Below are 23,532 nucleotides of genomic sequence, written 5' to 3' on the forward strand. Positions count from 1 at the left end.
TTTCCGTGCAAGATGCAATAGTGCATCATCATAGCATTTACATAATCTTTGGAGGTCTAGTCTCTACCTGCTACCCACCTTCACACCAACAGGAGCTTTGCAATGTTCAGAATGGCATTAAAATTTTGCTTAAACTAGTCTAATTCACAGGTATTTTCACAGACTTTAAATGCAAATCCCCAGAGAACTGACTTAAAACATACCATGACATATTACACAATATAAATACTCGAGGCAACTTGTGTTAATGCTGCTGACTCTATTCAAAATTCAGTAGTCTTGCTTTTTCCTTTTCAGTATTTCTAGCATACTAAAAAGGGCATACTTATGTCTTTCCCCATAAATAGTCTAATAATTTAATTTTGCAGATTTAGAAAATATTTTCTATGCAACTTAACACAATAGCCTAAAAAAGCAATTAATTTTAAATTTATGAAAGAGTATATTTACAATTAAAATAAGTACAGACCTGATTGGATTTGCATTCATTTACCGCACAAAATAATTTACAAGGCATAAAGTAATAAATAAGTCACTGGAAAGCTTTCAGAGATGTGCATTCTCCATACATTAGAGTGCAGTACTGTTTTCAGGAAGCAGTAATGAATTCTGGTTACATTTTTTTCATGAGTCCTTATGTTGGACGGCCTTGACCAAAACGGGATTTTGACCTGGATTAAGAACACATAAGAAATATGTACATTATTACTGTTAAAATTTATTGTCCAGTCAACTCTCTGGTACAGTATTTGTTTGAAATTACTTTCATGCTATAATGTCTTCTGAAAGAAGGAAAAAAAAAAGTATCTCACTCTCAACCTCCTCTTGAGAAAGTTGCCTTTCTGCCAGTATACCTGTACACAGAAACTACATACTCATAAAACAGGATACAGCTGAAAGAACTGTGGTGTCAAATATCTTCTTTTGAAATCACTAATTCTACAGAAAAACATGTGCTTTTTTTTTTTTTTTGACAGAAATAAGACCTGTAGGAAATTCCTCTGACAACGTATTTGAAACTTCCAGCTCATCCCTGTAAAGTTGGTTGGCAACTCCACTGTAAGTCTGGAGTCTGTGAGTCTGGATTGACAGGAAGCTGAACATGAGCCAGCAGTGTGCCCAGGTGGCCAAGAAGGCCAATGGCATCCTGGCATGTATCAGAAACAGCATCACCAGCAGGTCCAAGGAAGTGATTCTGCCCCTATACTCAGCCCTGATAAGGCCACACCTTGAGTACTGTGTCCAGTTCTGGGCCCCTCAGTTCAAGAAGGATATCGAGGTCCTCGAACAGGTCCAAAGGAGGGCAACCAAGCTGGTGAAGGGACTCGAACACAGATCCTATGAGGAGAGGCTGAGGGAGCCGGGGCTGTTCAGCCTGAAGAAGAGGAGGCTCAGGGGAGACCTCATTGCTCTCTACAACTACCTGAAAGGAGGATGGAGCCAGGTGGGGGTTGGTCTCTTTTCCCAGGCAACTCTCAGTAAGACAAGAGGGCACGGTCTCAAGTTGTGCCGGGGGAAGTTCAGATTGGATATTAGAAAGAATTTTTTCATGGAAAGGGTGATCAGACATTGGAACGGGCTGCCTGGGGAGGTGGTGGACTCTTCGTCCCTGGAGACATTTAAAAAGCGACTCGATATGGCACTCAGTGCCATGGTCTGGTAACTGCAGCAGTAGTGGATCAAGGGTTGGACTTGATGATCTCTGAGGTCCCTTCCAACCCAGCCTATTCTATGATTCTATGATAAGTTTCAGCTCCAGAAGCTCCTCACCTGCTGGCCAAATTATGACCAGCTCCAGGCTCTACAACTGCATGTGGCATTTCCACTCTTCAGTTCATTTGTGTTTTAACTATTTAGGGCACGGAAGAGCAATATGTAGGGTTTTGATGGGTGGGTTTTTTTTATTTGTTCTGGGAAGGAGGTCAAAGAATAGGCTAAAGAATAACGGTTAATGCTTTTCCAGTTATCCATAATTTTACATAAAAATTCTCCTGGAGCAGCAGTCAACCTCCTAACACAGAAGCTATAAAGCAGTTCTTCCAGCATGGATATGAGTGTTTCATTCTCTTAATTATAGCTTAATCCAAAAAAGCAGCTTTCACACCCCATGTGGTTAACATACTGAAAGGGATTCTGATTCAGAAAAGGTATGAGACGAGGCATGTTTTTCTTTTAACACATAAACACATCCCCATCTGAAATCCATGTTCTGACTTTTCCTTTTATTTTAAATTTATTTTAAAATCTTACCTGACATTCTTTTCAGCATTGTTTTGTCTTGCACTGACCTGTGCTGAGGCCTTTATCTGAGCTTCAAGTCTAGAATAAATGCCTCCTGCATACTGGAATCCAGAAAAAAACACGAATTTCAACATGATTCAAATTTATCCAGTGACTTTTCATAAAAAAAATTATTCAGCATCAAGATATATTCAGCATATTTTGTTTCTTACCACAATCCAGTACTTGAACTTTTTGAACCCAAAACAAAAATGTTTTGAACATATTTTTGTTACCAAGGCTCATGACAATTCTGTAAATGCTGTATTAAGACAAGAAAAAATCTTACTTCTTTGCTGTCTTTTGACCTGACTCGATCAAGGTCTCCCAGCCTCATTTTTATTAAGTGCCCTGTAATCTCAGACATTCTTCTCTGATCTGTCAGAAATAAGAAAGAATATTTAGAACAGAGTCTTTCTTTGCTACTGAATACAAAGAGAGAAGAATTAGATGCATATTTTAGTGACACTGTCTCTGTAAAATTCAACTGTCTTTTCAGCTCATATAAAAATCCTGAATAACCAAGATCCTAGATTCTGACACATAATGTGGCTTCAGCAGCATTCTTGGCAGATACCAGAATCAGCCTGAGGCATTACACTGAGATCAAAATCTACATGAATGATTTTGAGGCTGAGGTTTTCAGAACAGCCAAAATGCACAGGGGACTCATGAGAAATTAAAAAAGGTGAAACACAGGAGTAGAATTCTGAATATTTTTAGTCAGAAAGACTAAAAAGAGATAGAAGTGAATGCTCATCTTTGCTTATCTACACAGACAACAAATGACACAGGTATGCAGAAAAAAACTAGTTGTATACCAATACAGTTAGCACATGACACATCTATAATCTCCATAGGTTCTGTGCTGACATTCAAAATACAGAACATAAACCACACTAACATATACTTATAATGTATTTTTTATTTTTCTCCTGGAAACTTGGACCTTCTTTCCCAATATTTTCCAAGACAGTAGTCTCAGTGCAACTATTTATTTTTCTGTTTGTGTGGTAGACTACAACATACAGTTTTATATGTGCAGATTTCTTGCCATTTTCCTACGACAAACAGCTTTTTCTCCTTCAAAGCAGATGAAATTGAGAATAAACTCCAATCAAATCCTAAAGCAACATTTTCAGAAGGACTTAGTAGCTGCATGGATATTTTTGTACAATTTGGAAGAATGTGAGATTGCTGTGTGGTTTGGGTACAGCTGATTACTAATGATCAGCTTAGTTGAAAGCTGTTCTCTTCCAAATGAGGAGCAACTATGAAAAAAGACTTCACAAAAATCTCATTGCTATATCTAGGATGGAATTCGACCTAAAGGTTTCTAAGTAGCTATACTTTAGGAAATAAGCCATTTCTTATATAGAAGAATAATTTTATTTGCACAATATTAACTTTATGAAAGCTAAAACTCATGCAAGAACGGACCATCTTCTCTTTGAGCATCTTGGTTGAATCTTAGTGACCTGGAGGCATCCCATTTGTTCTGCTGCATACTCACACTGGTTAGAAAAGAAAGATGCACACAGCGTTATCGGCACCAGATTACAAAAAGGGATCTACTACAACATGTTCTCAAGGACTTAAAAAATTACTTACATGAATGGAGATGCATCTCGGGAACTTGACTATCAAAAAAGAAAACCACACACAAAAAAGTATGTTTTAAAATCAAGTCCAAAACTTAAAAAGAATCCCACATTATTCAACCCAGCCAGAGAGGCTGGCTTCACAGCTCTGATTTTACCTTGTCAGATGGCTTCTCCTTTTTCTGAACACTAGGTGAAGAAACCAATTTCTTCGGGTGCTTGTAGGATTTCTTTAATTTCTCCTTTCTCCCTGCTGATTGAAGAAATACCTAACACCATCACAGATATCTGGAATGTTTACACGGCTACAAAAGACTTCTCCCCCCCCTTTATTCCTTTACAAAAAGAGAAAATGAACAAGTTATTTTGCCTTTGTTAGTGTTGAAAGCATGCTAATACACACAGACTACTCAAATGCTATTCTATTACAAACATACGTCAACTCAAGTACATACTTAAAATGCAGACTGGTTACACTTAACATGTTTTCCGTGCATATAGAAGCTATATTTTTGACCATACTAATTCAATCAACATTGAATCTGAGTTATATCGGACCAAACAAGTTTAAAGTCAAACTACTAAAATTTTTAGTCAAGTTTGTTGCTGCTGTTGGGTTTTTGGTTTTTTTTTACGTATACTGATACATTTCAATTCCTCTGAGTCAAGACAAAACAAAGAAACTGTCTCTGTTCAAATTACTCACTACTAGAGTGTAAAGGAGAAGTTGTCTTTTGTCTTTCCATATTCCTAAACCTCTTAGTGTATTAAAAAAAAAATATAGAACTTATTTTCTATGCAGACACAATTCTATCCATGTTCACTATGTAACCAGAAAAATATTCTGAAAAAAGAAAAGGCATACAAAAATTAAAATATAGTTGTATAGCTACAGTTTTTTCTTCCAACATTTATCTATAAGAAACTTCATAAACTGACAGTCTTCCTTGCAAAGTACATCCTTGATAAAATTTGAGGACATCCCAAATATGAATAGTTGCTGCTTTCCTCATTTGCCAGTGATTTTTTGTGCCAGTGAGCAGTGGGATGATTTGTATCTAAGCACAGAGAAACTTGAAATAAAATCCAAGTAACGTTAATTTTTGTTTTTAAAATTCTTACTGTTTAGAATATTCTAACACAATAATTGTGCTGCCTTGAATCCCTATCTCTAAATTCTAGGCAGGATGACTCTTGAGTTATTTTACCTGGTTTCCTGCATACTTCTTCTTCATCCCCCACTTCATCCTCGGTGACTTCTGAGCCTGTGGTATACTCCTCTTCCTCAGATAACAATGACTGCTGTTTCTAGACAAGAGGAACAGAGTACCACAGATGGTAAGCGAGGCTTAATATCTATCAAATTACACATGAAATCTATACTGAAGGAGCTGTCTCACCGGTTGTCTGTCTTAGTAATTTAACTTTGTGCACAGTTAGGTCTGAGAACACGATTCTCAAATGTTGAGAAAGAATTCTAAAACTTTGCTTAGAGCGTTTTGATAAATATGTGTATTTATTTTTCTTCCAAGTAGCCAAACAACTATAAAAGGTTTCACAGAGAAGCTGTAGAATCTTCATCTTCAGAGATACTCAGGATTTGATGGATATGACCTCAAGTGAAGTGCTATAGCTTTGAAGCTGAATCTAACTTCCAAGCTGGCCCTACTTTGCGAGTGGGAAGAAGAAATACACAAGATCACCCTCATCAGATGTATGAATCAGTGTTTAATACGCAATGTATTGCAGGTTGTATCATTTTCTTAATAAGAAAATTCATGTTAGGGTAGCAAGTGTCTAAGCTAGCTCCATAATCATATAATAGAGGATACTACAAGTTAATTTACATTTCCACTGAAGCTTGCTGCACCTTGAATACTTGAGATATCAATTAAATACCACAAAACATGCATATTGTAGTACACTACAAATATACATAGATTAAATACACCAAGGCTAACTACATTAATAATTTATTGCACACTGGTCTGCAACATCTGGTTGGCTTTTTTTGTGAACTCACCCTAATACCTAAGTTTTTCTCCTTCTATCTCTTGTACATTATTAGTAAACAACTGCATCCACTACTGCAATAGATGGGGTTACAGTGAATAGTTCCTGACAGCACAGGATAATGATAATATTAAGGAATGCCATGTTTATGTTGTTTAAATATACACACATATCTTTTGAAGTAAGTGACTGAGTGGCCAGTGATCTATGAAATTTATGAAAGTTTTAATTAATTAACTAATTTTTAATTAATTTATGAAAGTTAAAATAGACTGCAGGTTCAAAAAGTCTGCAACAGGAACAGTATTGATATAGGATGCTAGAAGCATCAGACTCCAACACAAATCATCAAGCATGACAGAAGTAAATTGCTGCTCTCTAGCATTTACATTAAAAAAAAAAAAAAAAAGTAAATCATGTAACATCCTATGCTGCTGGAAGAACAATTCACCAGCCTCTGCATTTGACATTATCAACCTTGATAAAGGCTTTATGCTATGAACCAGCAGCATAAAGACACTAAGTATAACAGACAAGCCATCAAGGAGACAGACACTCAAAACTTGTTGCTATATTCCAAATACTCTAACCTCCAAATTAAAGCAAAAGAAAATACATTTCTCTCCAAATTAATTAAAACAAAATTCAAAGCTAGATGTCTGCCAGTACAGGAGACCAATTATTTAAAATTAAGGACAAAATATTTTACTAACCAGCTGTAAAGTCCAGTTCTTCAGAGAAAGAAACTGCAGTCACAAAAAGAGAAAGGCACAGAAGTTAAAGAACTAATAAAATTAGAGGAAAAAATGTGATTGGAATTCTGAAAATATCTACAATCTACTCTTGTAACTCTTAGAAGGCATACTTTCATTTAACTAGGAACTGTGAATGACTAAGTGTGCAAACAGGCTGTGAGTGTTAAATGCATCAAATGCAGTGAATTCATAATCATGCTTTATTTTCGCTAACCTTAGCACTGCAGATAATTACAGCTGATTTTATTCATAAAAACAGTCCAGGGCAGGGGGGCAGTTATGTACCAGATGGTTATGGGGTTTAAATTTAATACCCTCCTGCATTTGTTGCAGGGGAGCTTCTGATACTCTGCTTTAAATTCTCACAGAATCAGCACCATCACACTGCCATCAGGATCGTTGAGTTACCAGAAGCGCTGCAATGGTGCAGAACTTTTGAAGCTTGTCTTTGCAAATCTTTATCTACCATTACAAACAGACTCCTTAAACTTGGCTTAGGAATTGTCTCTGTTGACCTGACATACCCATAGTAGCATAGATTCATCATGGTCTAGAAAAGTAAAGTCTACCAGAACTTGAGGAAAAAAAAAAACCTAACCAACCCTGCCAAGAAACCCCCACAAAGCAAAAAAAAAGCAACAAAAAGACAAACCCAAACACCACAAAAACAATCCAAGCTACTGTTCCTCATCTATGGGCTTGCAAAAGTCATGTGGACATATGCAGATACATCAATAGACAAAATAAAGGCAGCAATTATATAAAGATTTACCACATGATGTATTTTAAACTATGACTGAATTCTTAAGTATAATCAATTTTAAAAAAACAGATAAATGGGAAATTGCCTCCAATATACTGATATATATTTTCCAGCAGAAATGATAGAAGTTTTGCTTTTTCACTGACAAGGTATTTTGTACCTATGCTAGCCTATATTATCCTGCAATTCTCAGCTGTGCACTTCTTCCTCCAACAACATATGAGTCTTGGTTTTTATTAAAAGTTGTCAAAGGAACTGTAAAAATCTTCACTAGCACAAAAACATTAGCAGTTACTCACAGCATTGATTTCTCCAGTTCTGGGACCCCATGGTGTATTTGGTTCTACAAGCACATCACATTCAATGCCTTTTTCTTCACAGAGCCCAATACCAGAATCACTTAAAGATACGAAATAGAAACATTAATTTTCATTTCACAACTTCAGAATCAGTTTCTTCTTACTCATCAAGTACCAGGAGAAGACAGACCTCCAAGTCAGTCACATAACATTTTTATAACAATCTATTAAAATATAAAGATAAGAGTGCTTATGCAGACTGAATGACTAAACATCTGCTTGAAATATAACAGGAAAGCTACCTCTAAAAAGACTTATGTCAGCCATTTTAAAATGGGAGAGAAATCAAAACACAGCGTGCACGTGCTAGGTACTGAAGATTAAATTAGTTCAGTAACACATTAACATTGTTCTTACCTATTCTCATCCTTAGTGAAAGGAACAACAATAACATCTCTATGATGGAGCAGATCATTCAATATTTTAGTAGTTTGAGATGGCAAAGTATCCCTGTCTTCATCTTCTGAAGGTAATTCAACCATATGGTCCCTCACTTTGCAGCCCTGAGACACATAAACACACAAGATTGCACACTTGAGTTAATGGAAGAATTGACTACAGTAACTTCTTAAGTTTTGTCTCTTAAGGTCCTAGCCTCCTTGGGACACTGCAACAATCTGTAAATCTTATTTTGGAAAAGATCTACACTGTTAAGCTTTTAAAAAAGTGAGCTACTATTGAAGTACCTTTGGGAGCGTTGTAGGATCAAATCGAAGTACTTTTTGGTTACAACAGGGATATACTCCTGTTCCACTTGAGCCCACAGCACTTCCAACACCTGGATACAGAACTGGCTGTGAATGGTACTGGCAATGGGAGAATTCAGTACACAGGAAAGACTAGATTAGAATAAAAGGAGAGATAACAAGAGATGAGATTACCTACAGACATCAAAATTCTGCACTTATAAATAGCATATACCAAGTTTTATTGTCGTATATTTTCTAAACTGCTTTAATCCCTGCCTCATCCCCAAAAATCACCCCCAAGAAGCCATCTACAGACACAAGTGAGAATGAAAACATACTAACTTGGTTACATCTTGAGCATGCCAACCAATTGACAGTCCCCCAAAGACGCCAATAAACATCCCGCCAGGATTTCAGTTCTTCATGAAGGCTAATTAAGTACTCGTGGACTTCCCAGGTTTTGTCTCTGCAAAAACAAAAGGTCAGGTTGCATTCAGAGTCATAACTCTGTTTTGATACTGCCACCAGAAAGGTGAGGTGGAGAAGAAGCAGAGCATACATCCCCCACTGGTGAAAAGCCTACAGAAGAGTTAGAGTAGGAAGGACACAGCATGGGACAATCATTAAATTCAGACCACGTCAGGAAAGCCTACATCTTTTCACAACATCCTAAACTCAGGGAAAACAATGGATTACAGGTCAATTCATCTCAAGCTCCATATACTGCAAATTTATTAGCTAAGATAAGTATCAAGCCTTTTGGTAATCATTAGAACCATAAAATAGAGCAAAACCCAATACACACGCTAGAAGAAATCAAAAACACACATGCAAATGAGTTCAGTCATATTGCAGTTTTCTGCAATAGAAGTGAAGTACTGCCATTTTATTTTATTTCATTTTAAGGCAACATAACAAGTTTCTATGTACCTCCAATGCATCAGCAACTAGGTAAGAATTAAAGTTTGAAAATATAAGATCATGTATTTTTAATCCATATATTTATTTGAGACTTCTTGTCTTAAAAACACAGCTTTTGCTCCTTTCTAGTGACAAAATTACATACGTCTTCAAAATTCAAAAGAGAATACACAATCTGAACAGTTGTGTATTATTCAGAATAAGCAGATACTGTTTTCTCACAATTTTAAGTCCTGGCCTGAACCATTTTTTACTCTATATACATCTAACCTAGACTGCGAGAGAAGTACTTCCAGCTGGAAGTTATTTATAGGCACCACTAGTGGACCAATAAATAAAAATCTATTTTTAAGTCCTTAAAGATAGGCTTGCATTGGCTCATTAGTGGACACCATCACTTTGCCTAAGAAACGGTAAAAGGATTCTGTGCAGGAAAGCACTAGTACCACGAGGCAGATAATTAGAACCTAAGTAATCCTCTGAGTAACTTTAAAATGCTGCACATTTATATAGTAGGGATTGCGTAGCAGCTACATGCCATCAGATTAAGTAATACAATTAATTAATTTTACACAGTTAATCACCAGTCATCCTAACAGGTCATCAGGACAGGGCTGTAAGATTCAATTCTATTTAGTCTGTTAGGTAGAATTTTATCCACATCTTAGAATTACCAGTGGGAAGTAACAGTAAATTCACATTACTTTGGGAGCTGACAGTAAACTGTGTTTTCATTGTTATGAACAAAATACATGTGTTGAGAAAGGTCTCCTGTTACTCATTTCCCAGCATCTTCCTTACAGGGGGCATGTGGAAAGGGGGAAAACTGCAGCTGATCATGCACTGATCTTCATTAAGAAGAGAGTCCAGCTGTTCACAACCATACAGAACTGAATCAAACATTTGTGCCAAATGAATAAATTCTAGAAACAGAATAGGTCCTGGAGGCTCCTCTGACAAATACTTTAGAACAGCAAAATAACTGGCATAGTTTATTTATAGTAGTGTCTAAGCAGGGTGAATACTGGATTTGACAGTATGAAGTCAGTCTAGAAAATACTCTTTAGCATTTCTTTGCTGGCAGAGGTGGATCTATCATTTAGTAACAAACCTTGTAGAAATGCAGCCTTTAATTTAATTTGTCATCAGCTATACATATCTTAAAACTCTTTAATGAAAGAATCAGCTGAGCACTTTCTATTTAAGGCAGTACAACCCAAAATAGCTCTCCCAGTAAAAGAGGCTGTAGTTCTTCCATTTCCATTCTGTAGCAGCACTGCTGAATTAATTTTAAACATACATCATCATTTTTTTTTTTCTTTTTTCTATATAAGAAGTTGAGTTGTTTCATATTGCTCTTCACATACCATAACTTCATTTTGCAACCTGAGTATCTGGTAATACCTAAACCCGTAGTATTTTTTCAAATCACCTAAAATCATACAGCTAAATATTTTTATATATATATACATATATATATATATTCACTACCTTATATGAACATAGACAATATTCCCGTGTTGATCAATGTTGATTTTTCCTGGTATGCAAGGAATTCTTCTTTCAGTTTCCTTAGTTAGCAGCTTTTTACATAAACAACATCTAGATTAAAGAAGAAAAGAAAGTATGGGAGTGACAACAGGGCTTTGAAATACCATTTGCCCTTGTGATTGAAGGAGTAATAGAAAAATACCATACCTGTATAACGTTGCTGCATTTCCTCGAGAATCTGGATTTAGGTACTCCGGATCAAAGAGCCTCTCAATCTTCTTGCAGAAAAGTTTACTATTAATGACAGCAACACATCTTACCCATTAGAAAAAACTGAAAATTGCTTTATATATAGTGAGACTAACAATCATATTCTCTCATTTTTATAAAGATGAGAGAAAAGAGATCCCCTAATCTTTTTCCTCTTATTACCCAGCTTCTACCTTGACTGAATGACTTCATTAATGTATACCTCTGTGAAATTACACTACTTTAACTATAAAGTTACAATGCCTTAATCTCTACTGACTTCCACCTTGGCTGTCTGTCAGTCTGCCTTCCATTAATAGGCCCTTATCTTGATATTAATTAAGGTGGAGTCACAATGTATGAAATATTATTCCATCAACAATTCAGCCTTCCATCCATCCTAAATTCTACAGCCAAACATCAAGAGTTCACAGAATCCTGAAGCTAACTGTTCTCTATGAATTAGGCACATGTTGTCCCATTAGAGGTTCCTTACTCTAATCCTGGCTCCCATCTGAATATTAATAATTTGTCCGTCTCTCACAAAAAGCTCTTTCCTTTTGCTCATGATTTTAATATTAAATTCCGAAGCCACTTCATTATATTCTCTGTTAGATGTACATTATATGAGAATATAAATTGTGTATATGTAATGTATATACATATGTATTAATACATCAAACCACCAATTCCTTAGCTGCTCTGAAACATAATATAAAAAACCTCTACAGCACTTCAGTAGCATATTGCAGAGCAAAAAGATACCTCTTAAATTTGTCTCTTTTGTCCTTCAATTCTTCCACTTCATTATGTGTGAAGAGATCAGCAATGTCTGTGACCAGGTTAGCATTGATACAATTCATGTTACATGGCGTGGCTACAATAGCATTCATATTTTTGTGGCAATAATGAATACATTTTTCTACCTAGGAAAATCAGAAGCATTAGAAATAATGTTACAGAATTCTAGACAAAGCTGTCTCAAAACACATACTAATTGTTTCAAGATTTTTATTTTTTAATATGGTAGATTGGAAAACTATTTCAGTTTGACTTAAAAATTTAAAGCAAGTCTCAGATTTGTCTAAAAGAGCCTGTGAACTACCATGACTCTGAGTTAGTGTGTGTTCTACTCCAGAAGTTTTCTACAGACCAAAAAACAACTCCACAGGTGTTTCACCTTTCACAGTTAGTACCTTTCAATTGCTTGTAAAAAGAGGACCATACTACACATTATACACAGTATTGTTTGGATCTCAACCAGCTGTTACCCATGTATTTAATTGTGAGTCACCACAATGACAGAACTTTTGTCAAACATTTGAACAAATAAGTCAGTAGATATTACTCACACAGAGATGAAGAATCAGATCCTAATATGCAAGTGTTTTTCGTGTAAAAAGTATGTAAAACAAAGGTATTAATTGATTTAATAACCGTTATTGATACAACCTATCACAAGTAAGATACTGATGTTACTCTAGGTTACTCAACAGAAGGAAAATTCAAGATACCACTATCACATTTAGAAATAACCTAATCTGTACATTTTCTTGCATTGAGATTTTACAAGTATTAGATTACTGCACTGAACGAGAAAGGTGGTAAAAATCTGAAAATATTCTTACTGCATCACCCATTTATAACAGTCAAAACATAACAAACATGCTGCTAGACACCTGGTAATTAACTATGCCCTTATGGTAGAGAATCTTTCTTTCTTAATACTTACTAATGAATCCATCTTCAAGAACTCGGAAGAAATAAGAATAGATATGACATTTGATGGTTCTAAAAGGCAAAAAAAAATATGGGTTTTTTACAAGAATTATTTTGATAATTTCATACCACATCCCTCCCTCTGCATATTTAGTATCTGTTTTCAGTATTATTTTATGAACACCCTTGTGACTTCATCTTCTATTATGTGGAGCATTTTCCACCTTAAGAAACAAAGTTTTGGTTTGTCATATAAGTGGGCACAGTACAACTATAACAAACTGGAATGAATAAAAACTGGAAAAATAGGAATTCATAGGAATACAATGACTAAGCCATCACACAACAAGGTTAACTTTCATCTGTTACCATCATGCCCAGCTGAGATTTTGCTTAACATTGCAAGTTATAACTATTCTCTTGGTTTGTTCAAAAATTTTTAAAATGTCAGCAAAGGCTTGTAAAGATAAAAAATTTTTCTCAATTTTTTAAAGCAAAAAACTCTTTTAATATCGCATCAAATTGCATTGAAATTTTAAAAAATATTGCAATTGCACCAATAGGGAGCAGAGGGGAAACAAAACCAAAACCAACAAGCATCAGCATTTTAGAACTACCCTTCTGTTCTTGTTCAGAATGGGTCCCAATAATTTTAATTATAAACATCATATCTCAAAATATATGAAGACCTTTTTCACTGCTTCAGTTTTCAGGACATTCCCTCAAAATTGTCACTATTGACAAATCAGAGACATCTGTCACACTGACTTCTCTAAAAACTGACAAGCTTCAGTGCAACAGTCAGAAACAAAGAGACTGGAGTTGAACTGTGCCAAACCCATTAATCTTCCACTAGCACAGAACATTATGAACCTACAACAAATGACCAACAGACTCTCTTTTACCTAAAGTGGGCATTTCATTAGCTTCAGAATCTTTAGCATTCCTTTTAACATATCTCATCAGCCAGTCGAAGATGTGAACGTCACAGTGCACTGATATGTCCACCTCTTCCCAGCGCTGGGCATCCACGGACAGATATTCAGCAAAATATTTCATTTCTGAAATCAAAAGGTCTCGAGGACAAATAAAATCTTCTTTGAGGTTTTTAGCTTCATCACACACATGGATCACCATATTTGGCCTCAAAAAGGAAAACAAGCCACAAACCAAATTAGGACCCTAAGCCAATTAGAACACCAAAACGGATCAACAAAGATCTCATCTCCAAATCTGGATTGTGCATTGCAGCACTGATGTCACTAAGTGGTTTTAATCAACATGAGGAAAACAAATTGCAGTTATCAACTACCAATACAAACTATTAATAGAAATTATTGTCAGATAGCATTGCCATGTGAAGAACACAGATGCATATCCTCTGACAGATAATCTCTATGATTTAATTGTTAAGGGACCAGAGAAAGAAAATTTCTAGCTCCAGTTCCCAATTTTGTCACCAATTTGTTATGGGATGCCACCAGAATTAAACGGCCAACTTCCTTGTTCTGCCTTTTCAACTGTATTGAAAAAGAATAGGCAGACATAAATGCATAAACTACTGAGACATCCTTCTATCAGTCCTGTAATCCCTAGATAACAAAACCACAGATCATCTTACCCCTGGCTTTCGTCAGTGTTTTCTCCACCTTCATGGACAGCACCTTTCTCAGATTCCGAAGAACAATTCCTTGCAGAGGTTGTGCTGGGCCTTCCTGAAGTAAGGAAAAAAGATTGAATTGGAACAAAAAGATACTATTCAACATCTTGGACACACAACTGAACTACAGCCCTCATGCAGGAGCAACAAGTCTGTTCTACTGTAAGAGGGTATTAGATAATCTAAATTCCTGCTGCAAATTCCTGCACTGGAAACTCAAGACCAGCAGCATTGCTGGGCTGCCCAGATGCTTAGCTGCAAACCCAGATCAGTCCAGTCTCAATACAAAGCAGTAAGATTCATAGTCTTCAGCATTTACTTCTGTTTTATACAAATTAATCTAGTCTTAGAACTATATCATGTAGCTCATTCCAGAAATAAAAGACAACTGTTCTTTAGTTCAAACAGGTTATCTTCACAAACGCACCACATGCAGGGTAACCTGGACACAAAATGCTGAAAAGTTGAGGAGATCTTTTAACCAAATCCAGAGGGTTCTGAGTCAACAGTTAAGATGATCCTGAAACATTCAGGCACTGAATAATTTTTCCAACTGAGATGAACATATCACTGCAAACTGAAAATTCAATAATCTTGCTTTCTAAGTCAGAAAGATCATTATCTTTTTTTAAATAATGGAAGGGCACATATCTGTCTTCCACTGGAGAAAACCTATAAGTTTATGATTTTCCACAATTACTCCCTACTCTCAGATTGCTAGCAAAAAGAGTTCCAGAAGCATCTCCTCCCTCTCCAGTAATGTAAGAGGCCGTACTCTTCTGAAGAACACTAAAGATAGAACTCTTCATCTTATGGCTAAATAACCATTGCAGACTGACATCAAAAATGACCTGGAAGCTCTATACACTTCAGAACGCAGCAGTTATGTCCTTCAGGAAAATAATCACAACAGAAGCAGATGAAACAAAACTTTCTCAGAAGATAGAACCTAATGCCTTGCGCGGTTAAACCTTAGTAAGGTCATGCTGGAGGGAACAAAGTTGACAAAACAAAGAGATTTACTAGAGAGACCCCAGTAAAACCTTGGAAGTCTGAGTCAGCCACAGCAGTCAGGGCAGCCATTCCACTGCAGGCAGATGACCCACGCTGGCATTAAAACAGACCAGGTAGGAGTCCTAGATTTTGAATGCAAGGTGAAGTGAGTGTTTTAAAGGCAAGGCCTGTGGAAAAAAATTACATGTAAGAGTTCTGGCTGCAAATATTAAATTTTTATTTGTAACATGTAAGAGTTCTGGCTGCAAATATTAAATTTTTATTTGTAATGCAGTGAAGTTATTTATTAAAGAGAAGAAAATAATGTTGACAAAATATGTAACACATCCAAATTGATTGGTAGGTCTTAATTTGACCATTAATTTCTTCCTTATTTTTCCTTCCTCCTAAAGCTTATAGTTTGTTTGACTTCTGAAAGCTAGGAATAAAGGCTATCCTATATGCTTGTTTACTGTCACAACATGCATTCAGAGGGACTTAACAGTAGTTTGCCTTGTAACTGGCAAGTAATAAATGAGCTGTTGTAATGCAGCCAAAACCACAGTCCAGTGCAAAATTAATTTGGTCTGATTGCTTTTTCTTGCTGTTATTCATGTCTGTGAACAAATCCAAACAGGCCTAAAATTTTTCATCCTAATAATAAGCAGATATGAATAAATCCACTAGGAAGCAACTGATTAATCAAATAACATTTACAAAGAGGCTTTTCTCAGATCCCCAATTCTGACCTATAAAAGTACCTCACAAATAATAAGAAGGTGAATTTACCTGAGCCTATCAGAAAAAGATTAATTATCCCCATTTCATGTCAACAAATTACATTTAAACAGAGAAAATTATTTATCCAAATTTGCAGAGAAAACACCAGAAAAATCTCAAGCTAAGATGTAGTAGCAGGAAACGTCAAGATACTTAACTGCACCAACACTTTTCACCTGATTTACATTGTTAAAAAGAAAACATACAGTCATTGTCTAAAGAGTTCTATAAACAGAATTAATTTGCTAACAGCCTACTGGGATGCTGCTCATCTTCTAATTAGCCACCTATGGGTGCAAGAAGCATTTATTCCACATCATGCATGTAACAAGCACATAACTGAAAACAAATTGTAAGCATTTTCAGTCTAGATATTCCATATACAGTTTTCAAATACCATCTCTTGATAAGAGATATTAAAAACACTTCATTCGTTCTCCAGCAAAGGTTAAAGAAGCTCTTTTTCTTTTGCAAAGAGAACAGTGACCAGAAAGCTGTAGCACTGCGAAGGACATCAAAAAGAAAATGCTGTTTAAACACTTCACTGTCATCTTAATTTTTATCTCAGATATTATTTACATATTACTGAATCCCATTTTCATGCAACACATTTACCATGCCCTACAAGACACTGAAAACATTGCACTCTACAATGAAAACCACATAGTATCACACAGTTAATTACAGCATCTTATAGGGATGACCATAAAGAATTGTTAAAAAATTTAATTGTGCTGAGTGGAATGCAGCAAGTCCTCTTCTGCCAAATTATTACTTGTAAATACAAGTGATCAAAACATGTTATATGTCATAGCAAGACTGTCTTGCATCAAAAAATAGCTAGACTTCACTCCAACTCCTACAAAGCCATCTTGGCACCAGGCAACACGGCTAACACAAGACTTTTAGCTGAGAGAGAAGGATCTGACCTCAGAGGTTCATCTTCTCACGTTTTTGTAGCTTTTCTACACACAACTTCTTTATTATTTTAATAACACAGCTTAATGTGATTGGAAGTGGCTTTAAGTTTAATAGTACAAAACTGTGGATACAAAGCAGAAGAGTGATTCCTGTCCCCACCAAATACCCTAAGCAGAGGATTTAGGATACAGATTAAAGCCTTTCAGAAGGAGAAGCTGTTAAAAATACCCAAACATCAATTCTTAATCTGAACTAAAAGTGAGTTCATGTATGAACTCCATCTATACTTAACATTCTTTTTCAAAGATGAACAAATACTTCTGGATAGACTTACTGTTTGGGGCTGACAGCATGCACATACTGATTATAAACAAATATATTTCTGAATCACTAAAATCATACCTGTTATAGTAATGGAATCCTGACCAACAGCAGGCTCCTGAAACTCTGTCTGTGTATCAAGCAAGGAGGATTTGATGTACGTAGCTAAAGTTTCCACGGGACTTCCACCAGAGGCCATCAGGGGAGTATACTGGTTGTCAACAGGTGAACTTCCACTGCTTTTTAGTTCATCAAACCTTTTTGCACACTGTCACAAGAGTAAATGGTAGCACAATGAAGCAGTAGCTTTCAGTAGATTTTCAGTAACCATAATTTGAGATTCTATTGCATGGCATCTTCTGCTCATTACTGATACTAGACTTATAATGCTTCCCATTCAGTTTTATCAGGAAAGTAAACAAATATACAGTAAAATACTTAGGAGTTACCATAACTAAACTCTCTAACAGAAGGAGAAAAAGTAAGGTGGGAAATGTTTCAATCTTTATTTCCTTAAACCCTCTGATTTTAAGCCTAATCTTCAAAAAGGAAATTTATGGAGAGAGGTTAAATTATTTTTTATACTAGTTCTTTTACTATAAACATTGTCAATTATTATTAAAAGTAGCAACAGTAATTGGTTCATAATTGTTGTTCTTTATTACTCTCATTCCAATTTGGACAAAAGGACAAAAGTGATTTCCACTGCAGTTCTATACCCTTTACATTCCTTTTTCTGGTGAACTGGAAAGTCTGCATTTTATAAATGTTTGCTGATTTACAGTGACGATTACTGGTTTGATTCAGCAGAATCCTACAAGCAGGTAATTTACACATACAAGCAAATCTACTTAATTTTGGAGGTGATGCCTGCCTGTGACACAGCATGTCAGGCTCCATTCAAGCAGCTGTTCTTAATTTATTTTGGATTGAGCTAAATGAAATTGTGTGTTGCATGCCACCTGTCCCTTGCACACAGGGACATCCTTCTCATGTTATTGCACCATCTCAAATTCATAATGATGCCACTATACTGTATTACAAAAGATGGATAAAAGCACGGGTATACGTTTATTACCTTAAACAGGAACTCCAGATATTGAAACACTTTGTTCTTTTAAAGCAGAGTAACCAGACCATTGCTAATCAACAATATTACCTTAATTAATATGAGAAGAGAGCTCAGCAATAGTTTTATAACAATTATATTTGCTTCATGTGCACAATACTGTCTGCAAATTGAAAGGCAAACAGTGGAGACTCCTCCAAGCTCTTTGCCAAGTACTTGAAAGAAAGGCAGTAGCATTCCACAGAAGCTTCTACTCCCAATCATTCATTTTTATGTTGTAAATACAAGGTTACAGCAATGCCCAATAGCAACGCAATAAATGGGACCTGACATATTTGATTAAGTTTGCAAGAAAGCAAAGATCACTGGCTTGTTTTCTTCCAGCTTTGCTGAATCACAAGGACAAGACATATTTCCTTTTCTTGGCTTACTTCCTCTCATAAATTAACATTTTAAAATCATTCATTAAAAAATGTAAGCCTTTCACCAAGAAATTCAGAAATATTCAGTATATGGAGGTACTGGGTTCTTCCAACTTTATTCCAACAACAGAGAGAAAAATCTACATCTTGCAGGACCAAGCAAGAGGCAAGTGCACTCTTAACTACCTAATGGAGATCTGTAACTCCCCAGAACTGTAATGGCAAGAGCAAAAAGTTATCAGGTTTCCTAGTAACTATAATACAACCTACATGAGGTTAGTGGGTCCTGACATCCTTTTCATTAAAATCTCAGCTATGGAATTTGAAATTGGTTAGTTCAACTACTTTTTTTTTTTAATTCAACTTCTTGCTTTTACTTTCCAGCAGTTTCTGTTCTTACTTTACTTCAGTTATAATGAAATAAAATGCAAAATGCATTTCTTAATTTCGATGTTGAGGTTTTGTAGAAACAATTTTTTCCCCAATATACTTCTTGTTTAACATTTTTGATTCTAGGTATAAACTACTTTAGGCAATAAAATTCATTAACTTCAATTTCTCTTCCTTGTCCAATCGTGTTTTCTTCTACTGCTTAAAGTATATGAATTCTTTTATTAATAAATTCACCTCTTTGGATGTATAACCTGGAACTAGCCTTGCCACGCTGTCCCAGTTGATAGGCTGAGGAACACCAATTAGTGAACACAGGATCATATCCAAAACCATTTGATTGTTGTCATATGGGAAGTTATTGTTTTCTGAAAATCCACGATTCATCTTTGGCTACTTAAGCCTGGGGGAGAAAAATGTTATTAGCAAGTCTCACTGCATGGTTTGCTAAAGCTTGATCTTCATTAACAGCAGCACTTGATAAATTACCACGGGATACGTTTACCACAGCATTATAGTCACAAGTTAATACTTTATTTTACAGAATTTATGTATTCTTATCTGCAGCCTCAAAACCCTGGGGGAAGAAGCAGATGGGTAAAACACACCAAAACTAACCCAACAGCAGCAAGCACTATGCACCATTCCTTTGAGTTGTCTCCTTCCAGGAGCAATCCACACCACTGACCCCCTTCGATACAAAAAAGGTCTCACAAAATCTTGGAATAAACAGCCTAAGATACAGGAGGACATTTCATTTAAAATTTACTTACATTCAGATAAACATCCCTGCTCCTCCAAACTCTTGTGTTGCTCACCTTTGGTCGCCTCATGCTCTGCTTGTTTTGCACACCTGATTTCCACTGTATAGGAGCCAACACAGGGCACCCAGCTAAGGGCAATCAATAATACTTTGGAGCCAAGAAACAGGACACCTCGGTGTCTTTCAGATCTCATCCCAAAGACCTGACTTTTGACTTGTCCTAAGGCAAATACATCTCCTGACTAGCTGGGATTATCAGGGCCAAGAAACTTTGTTTCTCCAGCTCCAAGCTGAACAGCAGAACAAAGCATGTTAAGGACAGTAGTGACCACATTAAAAATGCAGATCTCCCAGTCTGAAAAAAGTGTTTATTTAGAGTTTGCTGGGTTTTTTCCTCCCAATGAATTTATGTATCGTACCGTAGAACAGGGAACACAATAAACATTCAAAGTACTGTTTCGGCATATGCTGGGAAAGAACTGTAAGTATTAATCAGCACTTCCATGTTTCAAGCCAAATAGCTTGGTAAAGACTCACATTTGGAAAGTACTTTGGACCTTTTCCAAAGTCCCTTAAAACATCATATAAATAAGAGAACCTAAAAGTCACATACAGAATTTTGACTTACAAAGCAAAGATTATAGAGAATTCCAGGGAAAATACACTTGGATACAGCTGATCAATAGTATAGTAATAGCAGATATATTACACACAGATGTTTCTTTTGCATCACCTGCTTTACATGCAAGTAAAAGAAAAGATGCTTAAAATATCTGAAATACTCCAACTTAGACAGGTATCACTCTGAGGTAAGGTAAGATCACTCCTTACAGTCAGAGTTCTTAGCCCTCATCTGTGGTAATTTTACAGTAGAGATTTCTCATTGTCTGTGCACAGACAGATGTCAGTATCCATTATGCTTAAACTAGTGAGTATCTACCATATCAGTCGTTATGAAAAGAAATACTTGGGCCAGAACTGGTCAGCACCAGTAGCAAACTTGAGACATTATAAAATACGAAGCCAGCTTCTAATGGTAACTTCTATGCTTTGAAGCAGACGGTTTAAAGATATGCTTGAATGAGATCATTAAATGGTAGAGTATTAGAATACTCTGGTCTTGTGGCATAAGATACACTTAATGAAAGTAAAATTACTAGCAATGTCAATATTGCATAAATTACCATTTTAAGGACTAGTTCTATGATACTATTATGCTGGGTAATGAAAAACAGATAAAAAAAAAATTTGTTATTTTTCAGTAGTTAGTCTACAACTCAAGGGACATAGTGTATGACTGTTTTTCTGGTAACAAATTTATGTATGCATCAGCACTGTTGAACATGAAGTAATCTGACCATGAAGGGATGACAGGTACTCTAAAACATAATGACATATTCAGAGGAGATGAAGCCTTTGCCTCTGAAATATATTTTCTGCTTGTTCTGTACATTAAAATACAGTTTATTATATTTCATACTGCAGTTTAACATGTTTATTACTGCAAATATAAATGAAGGAGTTAATTACAAGCATACAGAAGTTAAGTATTTTTATTTCTACCCTGCATGGGACTCCTTTGTGGCTTTACACAAGATATTTAACGTTGGCCTTTTTATCCTTAAGGAAATTCTGTCAGAAGTATAGTTAAAGACACACTCAAGATCTTCTCTCATGCAAGAACAGTGCACTTCATAAGGACGTAAAGCCTGTAATAAATCATAGGGTTAACAGAGGGAAGGAAACTTCTACAGATTCTCTTCAGCCCACTACTGCAAATAAAGATCAAGTTAAGCTTTTCCTCAGCTATGGAAATAGCAGGAAAGAGGTTTCAGAATTGTTTAATCCTCACTAATTCATTTGAGATACACAATATAGAAAGGTACATGACAATAAAAATTTTAATTGATACCTAGAATTCTAAATTAAATGGTGCAAAAGATGCCTAAAACTTCACTATTTCATAAAACTGGTATGACTTCAAATAAAGATTCAATTCATTAAGCAGGAAGTTGGTTTACATTATGAAATGAAGTGGCTCGTTTAAGTCTGATTTAATTAAAAGCAAAGAATCAATTTTAAAACGAAGAGTAACTATGCCCTTGCACGGACATGACCTGCAGGAAGGTGAAGATGATGGGATGGGCAGAAGGTTTCATGCAGAACCCCTACGTGCAACCAAGTGCTGGTGCAGAATGAGGCGGGGGAGAGAAATATCAGCAACTTCAATGGCAGTTTGCCCACATATTAGCCAAAATAAAAATTTTAAAAAGGTATTTAAATAAAAACTGATCTCAGCTTTTGGGGCAAGGTCCTACAAGTGCAGTCAGCCTCTTCATGCGGTACGCCGCGATGGTGAGACAGACCCGTTCTCAGCAGCGGGGACCTCCACCTGCCACCCCAATCTGTAGTCTTCTCCGACCCTGAAGCCCCTGCATCTGCCGAGCTCCTCTCCCCAGCCTGAAAGGCGGCAGGGCTGGGGAGAGAAGGGAGTACCCTCCGCCGGAGCTCCGGGGCGGGCTGGATGCTCTTCCGCCACCTGCACCAGGACAGGGCGGGGGTTACCTGGCGAGCTCCCAGGCGTAGGGTCGGCGGTCCCTGGGCAAAACGACGGCCAAGTTCTCCTCTTCGAGGCGCCGCCGGGGCGGGCACCGGGACGGCGGCGCCGCCGCCTCTCCCCTGAGGGGACAAGCGCCGCGCCGAGCGCCTGACGGAGCCGAGCCGACAGCGCGGAGCTCGGCACGGCCGTTCCCGGCTGAGAACCCGGGCGGCAGAGCCACCCTTGGGGCTGCCCAGCGCCCCGTCCTCCCCAGCGGTGCCTGAGGCGTGAGGGGCAGCCGCCCTCACACGCCGCCAGCGCCCGGCCCGGCCCCACCCTCACCGGGGAGGGGGAGCGCAGAGGCGGGGACCGCCGCCGCGGGAGGGACGGAGGGAGGGAGGGTGGGGGAAGCGGTGGCCGCCAATGGGCGCCGGGCAGGAGAGACCCCGCCCCCTTCAGCCGGGGACAGCCAATAGGATTGCAGCGAGAGGGGTGGGGAACGCGGCCGCGCGGGCAGTGCGGGAGCCCAAGCGCGCGCCGTGCTGCGGCGGCGGCCCCGCCCTGTCGCAGTGCAGCGGCGGCGGCAGCGCCCCCTCCCGCCTCGCGCCCAGCGTCCGGTTGCCTGGCAACGCAACGCCGCTCGCCGCCGCAGGCAGAGAGGCAGGGACGCCTCTCCCCGCCCCCGCGTGACGTCGCCGTGACGTCAGACCGCGCTTCCGTTTCGTCACCAAGCGGTGACGCAGTACAGCCCTCGCCCCGACTTCGGTCGCAACCTACAGGAGTGGGGGAACGCGCTGCAGACCAGACATGATGTCATGCCAAACTCGCCTTAGG

General features: G+C 37.6%; 1 protein-coding gene across 1 annotated transcript; it reads right to left on the reverse strand.

The window, feature by feature from the left end:
- Positions 1 to 517: 517 nt before the first annotated feature.
- On the reverse strand, positions 518 to 22,809 carry KIAA1841 (KIAA1841 ortholog). Its single transcript, XM_030447735.1, has 21 exons — positions 22,725 to 22,809; positions 19,634 to 19,799; positions 17,597 to 17,783; positions 14,462 to 14,555; positions 13,746 to 13,984; positions 12,854 to 12,912; positions 11,887 to 12,047; positions 11,080 to 11,166; positions 10,873 to 10,983; positions 8,803 to 8,926; positions 8,458 to 8,610; positions 8,129 to 8,274; positions 7,712 to 7,811; positions 6,608 to 6,640; positions 5,090 to 5,189; positions 4,040 to 4,134; positions 3,892 to 3,920; positions 3,721 to 3,794; positions 2,570 to 2,658; positions 2,251 to 2,342; positions 518 to 671 (listed from the first exon to the last, which is right to left on the reverse strand). Exons 2-21 carry the CDS (start codon positions 19,781 to 19,783, stop codon positions 635 to 637), a joined length of 2,160 nt encoding a protein of 719 aa, XP_030303595.1. The 5' UTR covers positions 19,784 to 19,799; positions 22,725 to 22,809; the 3' UTR covers positions 518 to 634.
- Positions 22,810 to 23,532: the final 723 nt, after the last annotated feature.

Source organism: Calypte anna, chromosome 3 (genome assembly GCF_003957555.1).
Source record: "Calypte anna isolate BGI_N300 chromosome 3, bCalAnn1_v1.p, whole genome shotgun sequence".
In the NCBI taxonomy this organism is placed as follows: domain Eukaryota; kingdom Metazoa; phylum Chordata; class Aves; order Apodiformes; family Trochilidae; genus Calypte; species Calypte anna.